Source organism: Hippoglossus hippoglossus, chromosome 23 (genome assembly GCF_009819705.1).
Source record: "Hippoglossus hippoglossus isolate fHipHip1 chromosome 23, fHipHip1.pri, whole genome shotgun sequence".
Taxonomy (NCBI): domain Eukaryota; kingdom Metazoa; phylum Chordata; class Actinopteri; order Pleuronectiformes; family Pleuronectidae; genus Hippoglossus; species Hippoglossus hippoglossus.
In genome coordinates this window covers 9,151,752-9,171,050 of record NC_047173.1, presented here as the reverse complement: position 1 = coordinate 9,171,050, position 19,299 = coordinate 9,151,752, and the positions used below count along the sequence as shown (strand labels likewise).

General features: G+C 43.6%; 1 protein-coding gene across 17 annotated transcripts in view; it reads right to left on the bottom strand.

The window, feature by feature from the left end:
• nrcama (neuronal cell adhesion molecule a) overlaps nt 1-19,299 on the bottom strand; it is a 51,241-nt gene that overhangs the window by 11,132 nt on the left and 20,810 nt on the right. For 8 of the 17 annotated variants that reach the window (XM_034577637.1, XM_034577647.1, XM_034577639.1 and 5 more), the window contains exons 2-17: nt 17,166-17,216; nt 8,280-8,448; nt 7,858-7,875; nt 7,464-7,569; nt 6,526-6,719; nt 6,232-6,354; nt 5,801-5,971; nt 4,224-4,335; nt 3,605-3,789; nt 3,136-3,267; nt 2,718-2,861; nt 1,997-2,108; nt 1,637-1,803; nt 1,324-1,471; nt 1,020-1,144; nt 628-657 (exon numbers count right to left, since the gene is read on the bottom strand). In XM_034577637.1, coding sequence (XP_034433528.1) covers nt 628-657; nt 1,020-1,144; nt 1,324-1,471; nt 1,637-1,803; nt 1,997-2,108; nt 2,718-2,861; nt 3,136-3,267; nt 3,605-3,789; nt 4,224-4,335; nt 5,801-5,971; nt 6,232-6,354; nt 6,526-6,719; nt 7,464-7,569; nt 7,858-7,875; nt 8,280-8,385 — 1,873 coding nt within the window. In that variant the 5' untranslated portion in view covers nt 8,386-8,448; nt 17,166-17,216. The remainder of the gene's footprint in view (nt 1-627; nt 658-1,019; nt 1,145-1,323; nt 1,472-1,636; nt 1,804-1,996; nt 2,109-2,717; nt 2,862-3,135; nt 3,268-3,604; nt 3,790-4,223; nt 4,336-5,800; nt 5,972-6,231; nt 6,355-6,525; nt 6,720-7,463; nt 7,570-7,857; nt 7,876-8,279; nt 8,449-17,165; nt 17,217-19,299) is intronic. The other 9 variants (XM_034577642.1, XM_034577655.1, XM_034577653.1 and 6 more) reach the window with 3 other exon arrangements.

Here is a 19,299-nt window from a genome sequence, read left to right as displayed (position 1 = left end):
ACAGTTCCCTTGGACTTATTGGTACATTGATTAGATTTCAAAGGTCACGGTGGCTTGAAAAAAAAGCACGTTATACCTCAAGACTGCTTCAGGGAATTGCTTCAACTTTTGATCAGTTGTCACTTGGACTCAAAGATAAAGTGATTGTTTCAGTTGTCAAAGGTAAAGGTTACAGTGAACTTATATATGAATCTGGAACAAAAGTATGTAGAAATATAAAAAACCAGTGTGGTAAATCTAGTTTCCTTTTTCCTTTAGTGTCTTAGTTATGTCCATTTAATAATATTTAAATGAAAACAGAGCAGGGAGTATGTGGAGTGTTAAGAGAAGAAGCTAAGGAGTCATCACTCGTGGCTGGTTAGACGTGGAGCACGTGTGAGCTGGCGGCCAATTAGGCTGAGCGCCATTCAGGGAGGTCGAGTGGAAACACCTGTGAGTGCGTGCACCATGACCCTGCAGACACTCTGAAACCACACATTTAATGAACATACTACATTAAACAAACTACAGAGAACAGGCATGAAATAAAAGAAATGGAAGCCACAGGTTTCACAAACAGAATTTATGATTGAAGACGAGGGTGGAAAAAAAGATGAATTAATGCTACACTTGTTTTAGTTTTTTTACCGTGGACAATAGCCGGAGTAGGCGTTGCCTCTGTGCCCGGCGAGAAGCAAGAGTAGAGTTCAAGAAGAGGGTTAGAAGTTAGTGACAGACATTTCATACAAACAGCAGAGAAGCAGGGAAATCCATAGAGTTAGGAGTCTGAGTTTAAAATAAGTGAAAAACATTATAGTCGAGTATGTGAAGGGGTTTCAGAGGAAGTGCAGGAGCAGAGAGGTTTTCAGGACAGCGGAGAAAAGGACTGATTTGTTTTTTTTGGGTTAAAAGAAAGTACATTTTCACCTTTGTAAAAAAAGATAAACTAGATTCATCCTAAGTCACTTGTATGATTTCTACGTCCACCGTGTCCGATCAACATGCAAAATCTATATCTAATATTAATCGTGTGAACCTACCGACGACAGTCAGCATTGCACTGGCAGAGTCCCGGTCCAGGGTCGTGTTCATGATGCAGGTGTAGGTGCCCTCGTCTTCATCAGTCACATGTTTGACGGTCAGACTGTCTGTGTCCACCTCAAACCTAAAACGGCATCACAGCAAATGAGATTATTTTACCCCAATTATCAAATTCACCAGCAGGATGATTAAATTAGTTAATCTGACTTGGCTTTGCGGCGGCAGCGGGTTCAAAATGTTTCTACTCAGTCTGCAGCTAGTAAGACACAGGCTGAATGTAAGATATGTGAAGGCGTGTTGTACCTCTCGTCATCTGGCAGTTCTCCGTTGTCTTTGAGCCAAGTCATGGTGGGAATGAGGGAGGGGTCGTGTTTGACTTTACACTCGAACACAGCGCTCATTCCTCTCTGCACCACCTTGTACTCCGGCTGCTTCAGGATACGAGTTGACACTGGGGGGGGGAGGAAGAGAAAAAAACGGCTTGATGACCACATACTTACTTTGGGCTATATGGACCAAGCATCTCTTCTCTTTAGGAGCTGTATCAGAACTTTTACCAAGCTAAGAGTTGAACTGTCTATCTCATTGTCTGAGATGCGATTGGTCCTTATCTGACCTTTAACCTCCAGGAACACGTGGTTCTCCTTGATCCCCAGGTTGTTGGTGGCAATGCAGGTGTACTTCCCGCTGTCTCGCGGCTGGGCCACGTGGATCTCCAGTGTGCCGTTCTCATGGATCACATACGGGTCGCCATTTTTAATGCTGGTCTGACTGTCTTTGAACCTGAGTGGAAACGAAAAACGAGACAGACCATGTAAAGAGATGTAAATTCTTACATTCTCTGCTAACCTGCTGGTTGAGCTGTAACATTACTGATAGCGTTTTTTGGCATCGTAAAAACATGGTTTTAAAACTTCACATTTTTCAAAGAAAGAGGATGGCTTCAGTGTCACGGACGAGCGGGTGTCAATCTTACCATGTGATGGTTGGTATTGGCGAGCCAAAGCAGGAACAGTGAAGTAGTGCAGGGTTGTTGGTGATGACCTGGTACACTCGGTTGGGGGGAGTGAGTACTCTCGGTGCTTCAGCTGCGGGGGGAAGACAAATATTATTCAAATCGGCACTTTCTGTCTCAAGTATCGCTCACTATGCCTCGTAAACTGTACCATAACGTTTTTTCTTATGTATAGATAATTTAAACATAGATCTCCATTTATGTTAGACACCGTTTTTATCTCTAATGCTTCTCTCTGATGTTTTTTTTACTAGTTTGTTTTTGGTAGTTTTTCCTCGCTCTCGTTGAGGGATAAGGGCAAACTGGATGTCACGCCTTGTTAAACCCTATCAGACAATATGGGCTTATAGAGAGCAAAACTATTGTATTGTTTGTTGTGACTGCATGTGTGAATGTGCCCTGAATTGCAAGCGTGTGACCATGATAATGGTTTGTTTGCAGATGTCTGTATTGTGTTTCTGGCCCCTGATGCTCGTATTTACATCAGTCTCGTTAGGGCTGTTTGTGGAGAGCGGTTTACACACTTGTAGCTGTGTGTGTGTGTGTGTGTGTGTGTGTGTGTTTCTGCACAATAGTGACCCACTGGAACACCACAGGAACATGTGGAACATTTGGAAAGGGGCTGCATTTTACCGGAGGAAAACGAGGGGGTGATATATTTCCAGCTACACGTCTAACTCACCGAGAACACTGACAAAAGCGTTGGCCATCAGGTAGCCAAACTCATTGGATGCGTTACACTGGTAGACGGCGCTGGATCCTGACTGCACATTGCTGAGAATCACGGTGTCGTCCTCCACCTTGCGAGTGTGGTCCTCAGGAGCATCTAGCGCGAGACAGAACACATTGTCCAACATATACTGGTAAGTTCTACAACAGCAACAACAAAATAAAGCCTGCACACTTGTACCACAACCTCTTAAATGTAATCTGCATGCTGAGGTATGCAGATTGCCCCACCTTTATCAGCAGGCTTTATAACAATGCTAGTTCTACAAAAGCAGCATAAGACATGTGAAGAAACCTGCACATAACAATACTTGTGCGTTATTCAAACCTTCAAGAACACTAAGCAAAAGAGGATTTATCGTTTGACTCACTTTCTATGGGGACTCCGTTGACAAACCAGCTGATTTTGGGTTTGGGTTCTCCACTGACACGGCAGGTCAGGATGCCGGTCTCATTCGGGGCGAGGACCAGGTTCCTGGGAGCGCTGACCCAGAAAGGAGCCGCTGGGGACAAACAAAAACAGTTATTTGTGAAAGCTACTTTCAGTTGAAAGGATTTTTTTTTATCTTAACCTTGACGTGTGGCTCTCTCTGAGGTTTCTAGGTTGTTGTTTTTTTTGCCCCCCTGTAAAAGGGACTTTTCGGTAGTTTTCCTAATTCTAGTTGAGGGTTTGGGACAAAGGATGTCGCACCTTGTTAAGCCCTATGATTTGTGAATATGGTCTGCAAAAATGATATATGCTGATGAGTCAGAACATTAAGTATAAAGGGATTTACTTCAAGTGAGGAATAACACGTGCATTTGGTTGCAAAGTGGCCAAATAACTGTCGATCTTCATACCTTTGACAGTGACCTTGATGATGTGGTATACAGTGGCCAGGTTGTTTGCCGCCGTACAGCGGTAGTCGCCTCCGTCTGCTTCATTCACGTCTGAAATCTTCAGTGTTTTCTTGAAGTTCTGAAAGGACGTCCTGCTGCCCGGCAGCTCACCTCCGTCCTTCTGCCACGACATCTCTGGAGTGGGCCTGTTATGGAAGCCGTTACAAATCAGTTGCATTTTTTTTTTTTTCAGTAAAATTTAGGTCTTGGCATATTTCTGAAGCACATTGATGTGTAACATGTTGAAAACTAGAATTACTGTCCCACAATTGTATGCCTGTGCAGACAAGTTCAGTTTAAGTCCACATACAAACGAGGTCATCGTGAGATTTTACCACTGAAATCTAATCAGTTAATCTTTGAGTCCCAAGGACAACTTGTCAAAAGTTGAAGAAATTCCCTGAATGCCGACTTGAGAAATCAGGTTCAAGAGACCAACGTGTTTTGGACCTGAAAACCTGAAAACATAATACCTCTGGCTACTGGCTGTCGCCGGCACAGAGGCATAAAATCCATGTTGAACATGAAATAAAGTAAACACCCTGAATATGAGAAGCTGACAAATTGCAGCAGAACTTACAGGCCCTCGGCGATGCACTCCAGCTCCAGAGTCTCTCCTCTCAGGACCATCTTGGTACTGGTGGGGCCCAGAGGCATCATGAACCCCGGACGACGCTCCCCCTCTGGGCTGTCTTAACACACGAGCACACGGGACCAGATCAGAACCAGGCCGCAATATTAGGACTGAAGGTTTGAGTTCCCCGAGAGGAGTTCAGGTCAGGGGTAAAGAACAGGGGGATGGAGTCAAAGATACACAGTTTATCAAGGGATTTGTCATGAGTGGAGAGAAGGGATGGAAAATGGGTGACTGATGACTAGACACAATGTAACGGGAAGACATGTTTCTGTTTCGCCTCATCACATACAGCGTGAGCACTGACGAGAGTAAAGGAGCCGGAGGAATCTCCCCGAGCGCGGTTGCAATGGCAACATGGGTGCGCTCGGCGGAAAGCAGCCCTGGAGCAGCAAACGTACAGTGTTCGCACATTCCTCAGAAAGTCACGGGCCTCTGCTGCTGTAGAACGTGGAGCTAAACTGATGTTAAAATAATGTGACATACGCGGCAGCCATCTTGGATAATCACTGAAGGCGAGCTTGATGAGATCGGCGTGCGTTTGTGTGTGTGATGCCAGGGGAGATGCAGTCAGCTGATATTTAATGTTATGTAGCTTTTAAGGCAGCTCAGAGCTTAATAGGATACAGGCAATTAATGGAGGCAGCTGAATTGACACTCTTACAGATCTATCAGTCCACGGAAATCTAAATCGTGATTATTCCTTCCCCCCCATTCCCTCAATGATGTTTGGTAGAAATCACTTTCGTAGTTTTTTGGCGTAATCTTGCTGGATCTGCTCCTTAAATCTAACGTGTTTCAGAAGTTAATGGGCTCTTCCTTGCTACTACCCCCCCACCCTTCCAAGTTTTAAGGAAAATCAGTTCAGTAGTATTTACGTAATCCTGCAAACAGACAAAGAATGAGAACATAACCTGGTGCAGGAAACAAACGAACCAACATACAGAGGACGAGTATATGTTAAAATATAACCATAGAGGAGGGGGGGTAGAGGCTGAGTTACAGGTGAGTGTGCGGTTATGCCAAAGGGTAAAAACAGGGCTGGGTTCACACTGAAGGGGCTGATGGGAATTCAGCAGCACTCACCACTATAGAACTCAGTGATATTGTATAAAGCAGCCACAGTCTCATTCATTGTTTCCACTGTAATATAACAGAAAATCGTGAACATGCAAACCAAGGAAACAAACAGGCAATGCTTTACTTTACAATAGCTTAACCCCCCCCCCGTGTTATACAAATGCATTAGCTTGTGAAAATGCATTTGTATATATACTTTATTGTGCAGTAATGTCATAGTGACACTGACACACAACCTCTGTAATAATCAAACATTTCTATTAATGGTTCATGGAGCTCAGGATAGCTGGAGTAAAGAAAGAACAATGGAAATTCAGACAGTTTAATATGAGAAACATAAAAACAAGTTCCTATTTCAACGTGGAAATGTGAATTAGTGACAAACTGTGAATTGAAAGTTTCAGAAGTAAAAGGCAGAGGTTTATTTCGGTGTCTGGACTTACTGTTGAGCACGGTGACGGAGATGGGCTGTTTCTGCTGGATCGTCTGCGTGTGGGGGAAGCGGGCGTAGCAGATGTAGTCGCTCCTGGTGTCTTCTTGGAGAACGTTGGAAAAGTACAAATCTCCGTTCAGGGCCTGGGACACTCGTTTGTCCAGCTGCAGCCTCTGAAAATCTAAAAGACGAGGGAGAGAGAGTGTTAGAAGTGGAAATGATAAACAATTTATTAGATTTAAATGTGACTCGGAAAGTGGTTTCTGGGGTCCATTAGACAATTTTCTATTAAATCTATACACAAATTACACAGTTAAAGTCAAGCTTAAAAGTGGTCATACACGATATAATAGATGTTCTACATATGTAAACCTCTGTGACTATGAAATCATTATGTCTTTACATGATGAGTGCAGATTTGCACACGTGCAGAAGACTCACTGTTATCCATCCAGAAGATGACAGGAGGGGGCAGCCCAGCAGGGGGCCGGCACTGCAGCACCAGGGAGACCCCCATCTGCACAGTGATGGCTTCATTTCTCTCCTTCGACCACAGGGGGGACCCTGTGAGTCACAAACAACGTTTTTCATTTTGGTCTAATTCTTTTCAGCACCTCCTGATAATAACTGATAAACTCTGGAAGTGTAAAGAATAATTCATCACACAGTCAATAAGTTAGATAGAAGAAAAAAACACAGTTGGAAATAAAGTGATCAAATATGATGAAGTTTTACTGGACTGTCTGATGACGATGTTGTTGGATACAGCCGTGCCGTGCTCATTATGGGCTGTGCACTGATATGTTCCCTCGTAAGCCTCCGCCTTTTCGCCGCTGATGTCGATGACGAGAGTTCCTGAGCCGGGCTTGACCAGGACTTTGGAGTCTTTCTCCACGTCGAAGTGTGTGCCGTTTCTCGTCCAGGAGAAGCTAGCATCAAGCAGAACAACTAACAATCATGATAATCATATTATCGTAGATCATTATTACCCAGAATAATCCCAAATAAAAAACTATACAGGTGAGTAGCTGCTTTTTAAACTGCCACTGATTTTGCAGACTGATGAGTGGGAGGTCATTCCACAGCGCAGGAGCTAAAACCCCAAAATACCATATTTCAATCCATGGATCGTGGGGCTTTTAACAACATACGATTTGAATAAACCTTTATTTTCCAGACTAGCAGCAACAAGGAAACATAAGAGAGGAAATGACACAGTCCAGTCCGATCGGTCCAAATCAAAGAAACGCATTCTGCTATATTTGTGCAGACTGGTGTGGATCACTGATTCTATGGCAGGACTTTGTCTGATTGTAACTCGTTTGACTCAGAGACTGGTGGCAAATCCAAACTGTGGCTAATTCACTCTGCCAGCTGTCTCTCAAGCGACTGCGCTCCATGACAACGGTTGCTATGGTGATCCATATTTCCGCACCGCTCCGGGTGTCGTTGCCCTCAGGAAACAGATCGAAAATTTCACAGAGGGAGCATGGCAATGTTTGCTCTTGACTCCTGACTCAGTTTATACTTCAAATGTTTTTCGGGTTTCGGGGGCTGTCGGGGAAGAAATCAATGTACTATGCTAACGTGGTGGTTAACGGAGACAGACATCCACGTACTTTTTGGGCCTTTTGCACGTGTTCGTATAACCAGACTCAAAGCAGTCGTCTCACCTGGGAGTCGGCTTCCCCTTGGCCTCACAGTGGATGACGATGTTCTCCCGCGGATCAAAGATGTAATCCTTCGGGGACTGTAGCGTTATAGTGGGGGGTTGGGGCACTGGAGAAACATGAATAGAAGCAAACGTCACACACGCACGCGCACACAGGTTCATTTGAACATGGCACTCGGGAATTTGCATATTCGAGCGAGCAACAATCGCATTCCACATAGAAACACTCACTGCAAACAAAACCACGAAAAATACCTAACCCCCCAATCTGAAGATGGACAACTTACTCCAAAACAAGCATGTGGCAACAGAAAACTGCATGCACGTCGAAATAATAATAATCCATTCCATACAAAGAGCAAAAACTCCACACTAGACGTCAACGGCCAACTTACATCCTTCCAGTACTTTAGCTTTTTAGTCCATCATGACACGCCGTACCACAGTGGTAGAACATTGAGGAGAAGGTGTTAGTTTTTGTGGAGGAGGAAAAAAAACAGCAGGTTCAGGTACTGTAAGCTTTCAGGTACTTTTTAAGCATTTCATTGAGCCGGCCCGACTGCGGCAGGTGCAATAAATGCAAGAAAAGTAGCTGAAATATCAAAACAAACAGAGTACGTCCAAAGTTTAATTGAATTTCTTTCCTGAAAAACAACCAAAACCATGCTGACACATGCGAAAATGTAATGTCTAAAGCCACTGAAGCTAAAATTCATTGTGCCCCCACAAAAGTTCAGCGTGATTTCCACAACGCTCAAAGTTAATTGAAGGAAGTAAAATACCTGGTCTTACATTGGAGATTAAATATGGTACTTACGATCAAGAGGCACTTCTAGCGCTGAAGTCACTCGACTCAAGAGTACCAATAGCATAGCTCCAAAGCCAGGCAGCCACTTCCTGTTTCTGTCCGTGGTCGGATGCATCGTGGTGAAGACCTTTTTTCCAGATTCTAACAGCAGGTACGGTGGTCGACACGGTGAAGACGTCTGCAAAACAATGAAAAACATGGTGGTGAAACCTCGGCTCCACCAAAAATAGTGCAATGCGAAATGATAACGATCAGAGAGGCAAAAGCTTCGAGAGATGACAAAGGTGTGAAAACGAAGTTCAGAGGCTTCGCAAAGAGCTTCTAGATTTTGCAGGTGTGAAGGACAGAGAGACTTCTGCTAATTCTGCTTTTCTTATGTTCAGCTTGAAATTCACATCTAAAAAAATATAATAAAATATCTAGACTTTTTGTTTTGATGTGTTTTGATGTAATTGGTGATCTGCTGTCAGAGGTGGACAGTTGCACCAAAATAAATAACTACGACTAACTAGAAGGGGAGCTCCCTGCTGGAAATGCGGGTGAATGCTTACTCAGCATGTACACAAATAAACCTGGATTACATACATTTTTGAGGGCCATTGCTACTGTTGAATTTTAATATTTTCAGTCTGTTGGTCGGCCCACCACTTTCATCCAGAAAGATGGATGTATTGAAGTGTTCCCAAACTGGGAAATGCCTTACAGCAGCAAGGTATCATTCATATAACTTTTCATTGGTCATCTGTGTCTCAGTTTCTATGTCTGAGAGACAGTGAGAGATTAATGGCTCTAGGGTCAAATTAAAGAAATCTGGTATCATCAGGTAACACAGATAGTGCCTGTGCCCGGTGAGTTAACAGAATAAAGACATTATTATCTGCCATGTGAAAATGTCAACATTTCCATATTTCAACAGCCATCATATTCAGCACGATAAATTGCTCAGACATTCACGTAGGGAATTCATCCCAGCCCTTGATTTGCATAATCATGCACTATAAAACTGAACTTTCAAAATGTTTAAGTGACGAGGACGAACACTCTTTTGTACCTGTTTGTTGCGCGGTCAAAACAATTTAGTGTATGCAGCCCAGTGAGTGGATTTGCCATCATGAAAGGCTATTCCATGAGGCTGCACTGTGCAGTGGGGAGGAAGATATTTGTCTGGCAGCAATAGTGGTGTCACAGAAGCACAATTACACACACAGCCTAACATTTGTCCCAGAGCTAAATGTGAAACAATCATTTCCCTACTTGCAGGGCACAGATAAAAAAACAAGAACAAAACAGAAATTATGACGACACGGGAGTATGAGTGGGATGACATTGGCTACTGGGCAGGACATCTCTCATCCTCCTTGTTCTTCCTCTCACTGACTCAGGGGTCAAAGCCCAGAGGTCAAAGACTTGGCCCGCAGCTCTGATGGACTCACATAGTAACTCCAGTCTCCTTTATCTTACTTCCTGCCTTTCTTCGTCAATTTCACTTACTCGTTTTGTGATTCATCCTCAAACCAAGCGCAGTCTGGCTGTCGCACTGATCAGACGTTTCTGCAGTAACTGACGCTCATTTTCTGCAGAGCTATCAAGGTTTTCAGTGTTAAAAATGATATTTTAATGCACCATAATGGCAGACAGTGTGAGTTTGCAATCATATACCGAGTCTTCACTAAAGGATGAATCAATAAAAGCCTTAACACTGCTGCACACTGCTAACATAGAGGCACCTATTAAAGTAATTCAGAGTGGAAGTGGACTGAGCCGACCACTCGGGCTGACGGGCTATTACACTAAATCAAACCTTGAAATTCTTATGTCATTTTACTGTGTGAGTGAGACTGTATCAGGGTTTGTGTCAAATGAAACCACAGCTCTGTGAAGATGCCGTCTTTGGGCACATATTGTTAGTTTGAAACTCATTAACAGATATGAAGTTCTGAATGAGAATCTGCTGTTATGTCATGCACACAGCTGCTTTTTACATTTAAACATACAATAAGGGACTCCAGCCTCCAGGGGGCTCTCAATCAAAACAATAACAAAAGACCTAAGGCTTGTACTACGAAGTAATATTTGTGGTTATCGGGGTAACTTCAGCTTTACTTGTGGGTTTTCAGTTCTACGAAGTAAACAAGGAAAATCACCATGGAAACGGCTAACCTGCTCCTGAGCAGCAACATCAGTACAAGTGGCAACTATACCCAGAGCCAACAACAAACAAAGAGTGACGCGAAGTCCGTCGACACACTCTTAACAGTCCTCCTTCCTCTTAGTTTGCTCTTAGGTCACTCCACAGCCTTGAGTCACACTGAGGGATGACAGCTGAGGGACGAGGCAGGAGGAAAATGAGGGGGGGGGGATGTAAACTGTCATCTGCAGTCACATCAAATCACAGTGACAGAGGTTTCTGAGACAATAGACTGAGCAGGACTCAATTTCAGCTCGACTGGACTGGAGTTTACGGTCTCTTGCATCTGGGCGCACACACAGAACGCTATTTATACATAAAAATACCACAATGACTTACTGTGCAAGTTGTAAAATGAAATTAAGCAGCTGCACTTTCTTTGCAGGCCTAGATTACTCTCATTTAGAGCAACATGCACCATGACACACTGATCTCCAGTTGGCTTCTTGCAATTTGAGCATCTCCAGTAACCAGGTCACTAGAATAGGAGCTCTGAGCCATGAGAGTTCCCACAGACGCACGGCGAGGAGCTGCAGCCTAAATGTGAAGCCACTGGAACGACCGCTTGCACTGCCGACATTCGAGGAGGCAGACTTTACACATTTGTTGTTCCGCTGTGGGTTTTCAACGGAGGGGAATCTGCACACTGAAATGATAGTCGAAACCAAAAGCCCAAGAAGCTGAAAGGTGAACACAGTAGTAAAAGAAAACGTAGAAGATCTGAAAGAAAATTTCCTCCGAATTCTCAGTGAGTGAGTGGGCATGTAGCGACGGATGGGAAACTGAATCTCTCAGTATCATGCGACACGTAGGAGACTCTGACAACGATATCAACTTTGAAGGACGACATTTGTGAGCTTTTGGTGATGAGGGCTGACACTGGTGTCGATGTGCTTTGAACAAAACATTGTGTATTCATAGTAGAAAGCACACGTCATATCCTTCTCTAATGCATGCTCTACCCAGGCACCTTCCCTCGTCTGAATGTTCTGGACATTTTCCTGTTGTCAACATGTCTGGACCGGACGATTTCCTCAGGAATCCGTCATGTGTTAAAGTCAAACCCCGGACCCAAAAAGGTTAATGTCTGAAAACTTCTTCAGTGACCCATTTCACATACAAGTAGTCATGGGATCCTTTGTCAATATGGAAATATTAACTAATATGAGCAGCTCTAAATTGGTGTATAACTGAGACACAAGTTAAGACTGGGAGCTGAACACAGAGAGAAGGAATGCAGAATGTAAAGCACTGCCAGTGGATACCAGAGAGAGAGCGAGAGAGACCATGTATGTAATGTCCCACTCCTCTGTGTAAACACCTGAAAGAAAGGGCCCTGACCCTGAGCGCTAAACTCCAACCTCTTCTCTTAGCCTTTGTCTATGAATCTGTCCACTTGATAACTTTATTGGCCGACTGCTCTGTCTCCTCTTCCTCTTTCCCTCTCCCTGTGTGGCGAGTCTGAGATGAACAAAGCCCATTGTAAGGTGAGAAAATGGCCCTACATCTTCGGGGCAAAGCCTTGACTGCACTTTTTGATGAGGACGGAAAACTAAGAGGTTGCGTAGCCTCACTTAATCTGCTGTGATCGATGGGGAGCTATTCACGCCAGTTTCATATCTTTGTACAGAGTTAAGTATTACTTACTTAAGGACAACTATGCATCAGACAATAGGGGGATAATGTTGCGCTTTTCATTACCTTTGAAGGGAAGGGGACACTTTATATGAGGAACAGGAATAAAGCGTACACTCAAGTTAAAGTGAATCTATGCAGGGTGTAAGGTATTTTCTGTCATATGCTTGGAAATGCAGACGAGAGGTGTGGAGTTCATTGTAAAAATAAAAAAAAGACAATAAGCTCTTGTATGGATGAGGTAATAGCATACTTGTGTTACTTTTGTTATTTCCAGGGATATGTTACACTACATTCCAGACCAAGAAACAGTTTGACTATTGCTCGTGAGCACTCCAGCCGCCGTTCCTCCGGTCCCAAGTTTCCTTGTGAAGATTGGAACCAGCAACTCTCCAGCCACGAGTTATAACTGCTTGATTTTAGAGCGCCTCATGATTTAACTGCTGACTTCATCAGAAGCTGCCCACTACATTGGAAGTTATTCTAAGAGGAGCTTTTCTCTACACTAACACCACTTCTTTGCAGGGAAAATACAGCACTGGCAGCCTCTTTGTCCCCAATAGCCCCCAAACCGGATCACACACAGCCCCCTAATCAAAACAAACCATCTAAGCTTCTTTTTGGTCGCACATGTACACACACACGGGGGGGCTTTCCCATTTCGGGGGGGTCGGTTTTTCTCGCACCATCCGCAGAATCCCCCCAGCGCGTGCTTTTCTCTGAGGCTTTGTGAACTGCTGATAGTCAGCATGCGCCCGGCCAGTCGCACCTCTACCACCACCCAATGGGGGCCATTGTCCTTCATGTTGTTTACCGCTGGGATAATGCTGAAACGGCAGGGGTGTTCTACACAAGGTGACACGTCTGATTATAAGAGATGCAACAACAGTTTGACTGGGTGTAGCTCTAAACTGCATCAGTGCTTAGTAATGATAGAAAATCAAATGTGTACAAGGTGGGAAAGTTTGTATTTGAAACAGATTCCGTGCATTTCTAACGGATTTTACTTTGTCAAAGACGCAATAGTCATAACAGGTAAAAGAAAAATGTCGTCTGCATAAGTGCATTAGTTTCTAACCAACCCCCCTGCAGTGAATTCCCATGCTTCTCCAAGCACTCTTAAATCCCTGATATTAATACCTTGATGCAGACTTTGCTTATTGTCATTTCCTCTTCTCCTTTTTCCTTTATTCCTGTTCAGGGGAAAGTGAGCATCCCAGCCTTTTATCTGAACTGAATCTTAACAGCGTTGCTCCAGGCACAATCGGGTAACAGAGCGAGTCTCTCTCAGAAGGTGAGAAAGCGTGAAGGGTCGGTGCCTCTGTCTGAGGCGTCACACCTGCTGCCTCTAAAGAACTATTGACACTAACTGTTATGCTCGTCTGGTGGAGAACACACACAAAAAAAACTGCAATATATTATTATCTAAAATATGGGTAGAGAACATTTGATAAAATGCAGCGACTCAAATTGTAAATTCTGGTTGAGCTTAAGCCTTCAAGACAATTACACTGTAGCGGCTACTAATTCTCAAACAAAGCACTGGAACCAGCCGTGTGTAAGTCAGCAAAAGCCATTTCTGATGGCTGCCACTAAAATTTGCTCCATCTGACGTCCAACTAAAAAGCTGTGATATTTGGACGATTGCACACATTTTGCCAGGCGTGTGCCCCGGCTTGTCTTCTGCCGGGGGCTTGACTGGGTGTTGGGTGTGTGCCCATGTATGTGCACATATGTGTGTGTGTCTGTGGGTTGGTTGTGTGTAGCTGCATGCCTCGCCTGTCTAAGGCCATCTCATCAAAAGCTGTGGGCTCAGCCAGAGAAGAGGGACATGCTGGTTAAATCCATAAGGGCATGTGTTTCTGTGTGGCTGCATTTGTGCAAACGTGGAAGAAAAATTAAGGGAGAAAAAGGAGACTGGTGGTCAATCATTTTAAAGCCTATATGCAATATACAGTAATAAAAAAAACTGAATTGAGCAACTATTAATAACAGCTCTTCTCCCACTTTCTATCCTGTACTTTCTATACCCTTCTTCCTATCACTGCATTTATTTTTCTCTGTTGCCAAAAGTTCAAGCAAGACGACCATAGGACAAGAGGAACAAACAACTTTTGCACATGAACAAAAAGTCGCTTTCGCCACATTTGTTGTTGTCAAAAACTCTAGACTCCTTGCTGCCCTCTAGTGGATCTAATGCTTAACAACCATGCCAACGTAAAGGACGCAAGGAAGTAGTGACGCTTGAAATGGACGCATTTTCCTAAACGCAGCATGAATAACCACTTAAGATGTGGTGAAGTGTTTGGAATGGAACACGATGCATGTTATGATAAATGGACCTTGCACTAACAGTCATTGAAGTGTCATCCTCATAAAGTGAAACAATGTTGCCAGTAAATCCAGCCGGGCTTGTAAAGGAGCCGAGCCTCATTGGTATTCCTGGGTGCTATTTCAAGGTAAAAGGTATTGATGAGGAGATACATGCACAAGGCCTTGGTACATGTCTCTGAGCTTTACTGTGACATGAGTTACAGTGTGTGTGTGTGTGTGTGTGTGTGTGTGTGTGTGTGTGTGAGAGAGAGAGAGAGAGAGAAAGAGTCTGTTTGTGTATCCTAGAGGAAGGACTGTTATACCTTTATGGTTCCTATATATATCCTTAACATTTAATTGGGCCTGATGCATCTCTGAAGATCCTGTTGTTGCACTTTCCATACAGGAAGCTCATGTGGTGTCAAAACTAGCAATAGCTTGTTGTCTGGGGACCCTGAATGTACACTTACTATTTCATCTGCTACTGATGAATATTAAGGCAGACAGAGATGGTCAGACCGATTGATGGAGGGATGTAATACTGAGGGAGAGCGGGCTGAAACGGTGACAGGAGAGAGAGGGGCAGGAGGTGAGAGTGGGGGGAGGGGACTGATTGACGGTGTTATAGCACCGGCAAAAAGCTGGCATGTCCCCTTTTCTCTCCTCCACCCATCTGTTCGTCAGGATTAATCACAGAGAGGAGGAGAGGGGGGAACGGTAGGAGGGCAAAGACTGAGGGAGGAGAAAACATTCGTCATGACAACCTACAATAACTGAACTCGTACCTCTTTTCACTTCAATAAACTGTTGGGATAATGACTCACTGTTAAAATCATGGTTCAGGGTAATAAAGCGAAGTGCTCTCGTGACACTATTCAGGTAGCGATGATAGTAAAGAGCGGTGGAAAGAGTGTAGTGGTTTGTTATGCAACACTGTGCTGCTGCACACGCTGGCTTGCTCTAGTTACTAAGACATTGCTCCCTACAGATATGGTTTATGGGTTTTCCACAAAGCAGATGCAGCATGCTGAGTGATTCTGGCCTGCAATCTGTGCACATTATTACAGTCTTTATGTGTGTGGCTGCTCGGTATTCAAATGGAAAGGTCTACAGCAGTGCCAGAGTGTGTGTGTGTGTGTGTGTGTGTGTGTGTGTGTGTGTGTGTGTGTGTGTGTGTGTGTGTGTGTGTGTGTGTGTGTGTGTGTGTGTGTGTGTGTGTGTGTGTGTATAATGATGCTCCTCTCTGGGTTCTCTGACATGTGTGAGGATATAGAAGCTTTGTATTTTTAGATCTCTGCAAAACTTGTGCATTGATTTCTAGTCCTGCACAAAATATGAAATATAACCTACAACACATTTTTTCGCAACATGTGAATCTGAGTGTATTAAATCTGTTTTTCCCTCCTCACCCTGTCTGTGTGTGTGTGTGTGTGTGTGTGTGTGTGTGTGTGTTCAGCAGCAGGTGATGCCAGGTCATGTGGCTCCTATTTTTCCAGTCACATTCAAACTAAGTCCTGACCAAACACATGCTGGGTCATTTTATTGACCTCTCTGGGAGTGGAAATGTTACTTTCAATTTTGTTTTTAAATGTAAATGGTAAATGGTTTTGTATTTATATAGCGCTTTTCTAGTCTTGAGGACCACTCAAAGCTCTTTACAGTACAGTTTTACATTCACCCATTCATACAGTGCATCTATTAGCAGCACTTTGTTGTTCTATGAGGGGCAATTCAGGGTTCAGCATCTTGCCCAAGGACACTTCAGCATGCAGATGGGGAAGACTGGGGATTGAACTGCCGACCTTCAGGTTGGAGGACGACCGCTCTACCCCTCAGCCACAGCCGCCCAAATGTAGGTTTAATGATTTTAGTATGACGTTAAATACATAAAAGAAGTCTTTCAAATATGTTCCAGCTTATACATGTCACATCAATAATATCTCTTCTCCTTGAGTTATGTTTTGCAACAAGGAATTAAACATAGCAACCAGGGTCGGATATATGCTTTTTATCCACAGCTGCATTGTTGAGCAAGGTAAGACAACAACAAGTCTCCCTTAATAAAGGTACTAGCAAAAAGCAAATTCCAAAAACAGAAAGAAAAAAAACACTGGAAAAAACCCAGAAAACTCTTTATCCAAGAGTCCACAGTCATGACAGTTGTGATTGTTCACATCTATGCCTACTACTATGGGTGATACTGGATGAAACCTCTAGGGCAGTAGTTCCCAAATGGTGTCCACGTGTGCTTGTGGGATTTTGAGAGAAAATTACAATCTTATTATTGCAATACTACTATAATTCTTCAGACTGCAACCATTTAAATCTGTGGAGTGCGACTAAAAATGTTCCTGCACCGGTGTCTCAAACATTTAGCTTGTGTGTCTCTGCATTTTAACGAGTCGTCCCATCTCCTTTGCTGGCCCCGCCCCCTCATACTCACACACTGACATAAGCTTTGTCAGAAACGGAAATGATAAAGACCATTAAGAGCATAACTGAATCCAAGCAGAGTCTGTGCATATATTGCAAGTGCTGTATACCACTGAGAAGCTGCATACACACTGCACAAGGTCACACGTTGTTGTTATCGATTGGTGGCTTGTGCAAATGCAATAAAATGACATCATTGCTTTTTATTCAGAGTCATTTACAATCAGCACAAAACAGTTAAAAATCCTCATCTAGTGTTTTACCAAGAGTGAAATAAGGGTTGAATTAAAGCAGACAGAGGAGGGTCATTAGCTTCTGTCACTTACCTGTGAGGATTTAACTTCAGCCACTGTTGGTCCTCAGAAGGTTGTTGAAACCTGCATCAGAGAGAAGAGGACGAGCCATTAATGGGGCTGTTCTGAAAATCATGCTACTACGCAAAGGGATAAAGATGAGGAATAATCTCAATTTAATAGTTCCAAGCTGTTTTACCACTGCTTTATCTCCTGTGATATTATGTAGCAATGACGGTTTTATTACAACTCGTTTGGCAAAGGCTTGCACAGCTTTTACTCATGCACACTTGGAGCAGTGTCCTCTCATTAAGCATCAGGTGAAACGGCACATGGATGCAGATAAATGACACGTACAGTATATCTACTAATTCCAGAATTCTCTGTGTATGTGGCTCACATATCTCAAGAGCTGTTTATCTTATCATCACACTTGGGCATCGTGCCCTTACAGGGAGTCTACATCCTTGGATAACACATATTTTCACTTTGCATGATGAGCAATGTAATGGACAATTTCACTGATCAGTGTCTCACTACTGTGATGCTGTCTTGCCTGACAGGATGTAACCTCAAAGTTCATGCCCTTATTTGGCGATGCTCCTCGTGTTGACCCAGACTTCTGAAATCGATTCCTCTATTCGTAGAAGCAACCGCAGATGTTTTTCTGTCTACCAAAGTACATGTGACCACAAACGGTGTGTATGCCACGGCTGACGATTTCCTGTCGGTTTTTCATGCTATGTTTCCTGAAACACCGCTATTTATAAGAACCTGCTTTTTTGACTTTGGGGAGTTTCACTTTGAGCACCCGTGCTTACTGTGTAACCTCTGCAGAGCTTACTATTAACAACTCAAAGGCAACTCCGGTCTGAGAAACTGTCAGAGACATTCAGGGACAGCGCCACTCTGCCATTGAAAATCCAACTCTGTAATTTTGCCATTCTAACTTGTACCACTGCATGTAGCACTTGCCCTTGGTTGAGCAAAATAATAAGATGGAAATTATTCTCAAAAGCAGCGACATGCAATATTCAAAATAGAATTGATAAATGGACATAATCAGCCCTTAGAGCTAAAAGACATTAATTCATCCAGCATATCAACCCAATGTCACACACATGAATTCATGGCTCTATCTAAATAAACCTCCAGGGAACACGCAGTAAATGAATGTGTCTTGCTTGAACACAACGCCTTCAATCAATAACCAAAATGTCTCGGGTCACTTTTATTACTTTTACCTCCAGCATGAGGCCCACAGACAGAAATGAGCCCACCCCTCCGCCCGGTAGACAAGCTTCCTTCCCTCCGTGCCCGTGAATGCATTATCATAATCTCCAGAGAGAGGTGCTCCATTCATCTTCCATTAGCAAAACAAATGCAAAGGACAAAAGAAACGCTGGGCTCGTTTATACGCGAGGTCATTTAAACCCGGAGTTAGCGCAGAGGAGAAAGCCAGCCGATCGTGTGGGCAGCCATTAATAAGCTGAGGTCGAGCTGTTTGAACTCGCTGGTAATGTAAAAAAACAAAGATGAGAGAGAGAGAGGACGTGGGTGCTGTCTCGCCAACGACCCGACCCAACACTAAAGCCCCTTTTCCACTGATGAAAAAAACCACTATACAATTGCCATTCACTCCCAGGTCAAAGAGAGGCAGTGGCAGCCTAACACAGCTTTTTTCTTTTTTAAATCAGCAGCAGCAAAAGTTGGAAAATCCACCAGCGAGCCAAGTGTTTAACTGCTGCGCTTGTTAGTTAATTTTGATGCATTCGAATACAAACCATGCATGAAGCATATTGATTCAAGCGCGCTGGCTTTGTTTCTGGACAGTGGCGATGGCGTTGTTTGGACAGGGCTGGGGTCGAACTGACGAGAAGTGTTATTTCACAGTATTGGAAAAAATTAATGGAGTTTTAAAGAAGTAATTCATGCTGCAAAAATAGATCTGAACTGTTCATGTCACAAGACACTAAAGTAAGAGTCTGAATGTGAAGCTCTGGATAAATTAGGCCCTTGCACGTTCCTCTAAATGTCCACTACTGTGCGATCACTGTCTGTGTCTCCCAAAGCCTGGTGATTTACTCTCTCTGTCCTGTTTCAATTAGCTGCCAGAGCTTATGCATCCACTGGGACATAGTGAATCTGAATGTTTCAGTGGGTGTGT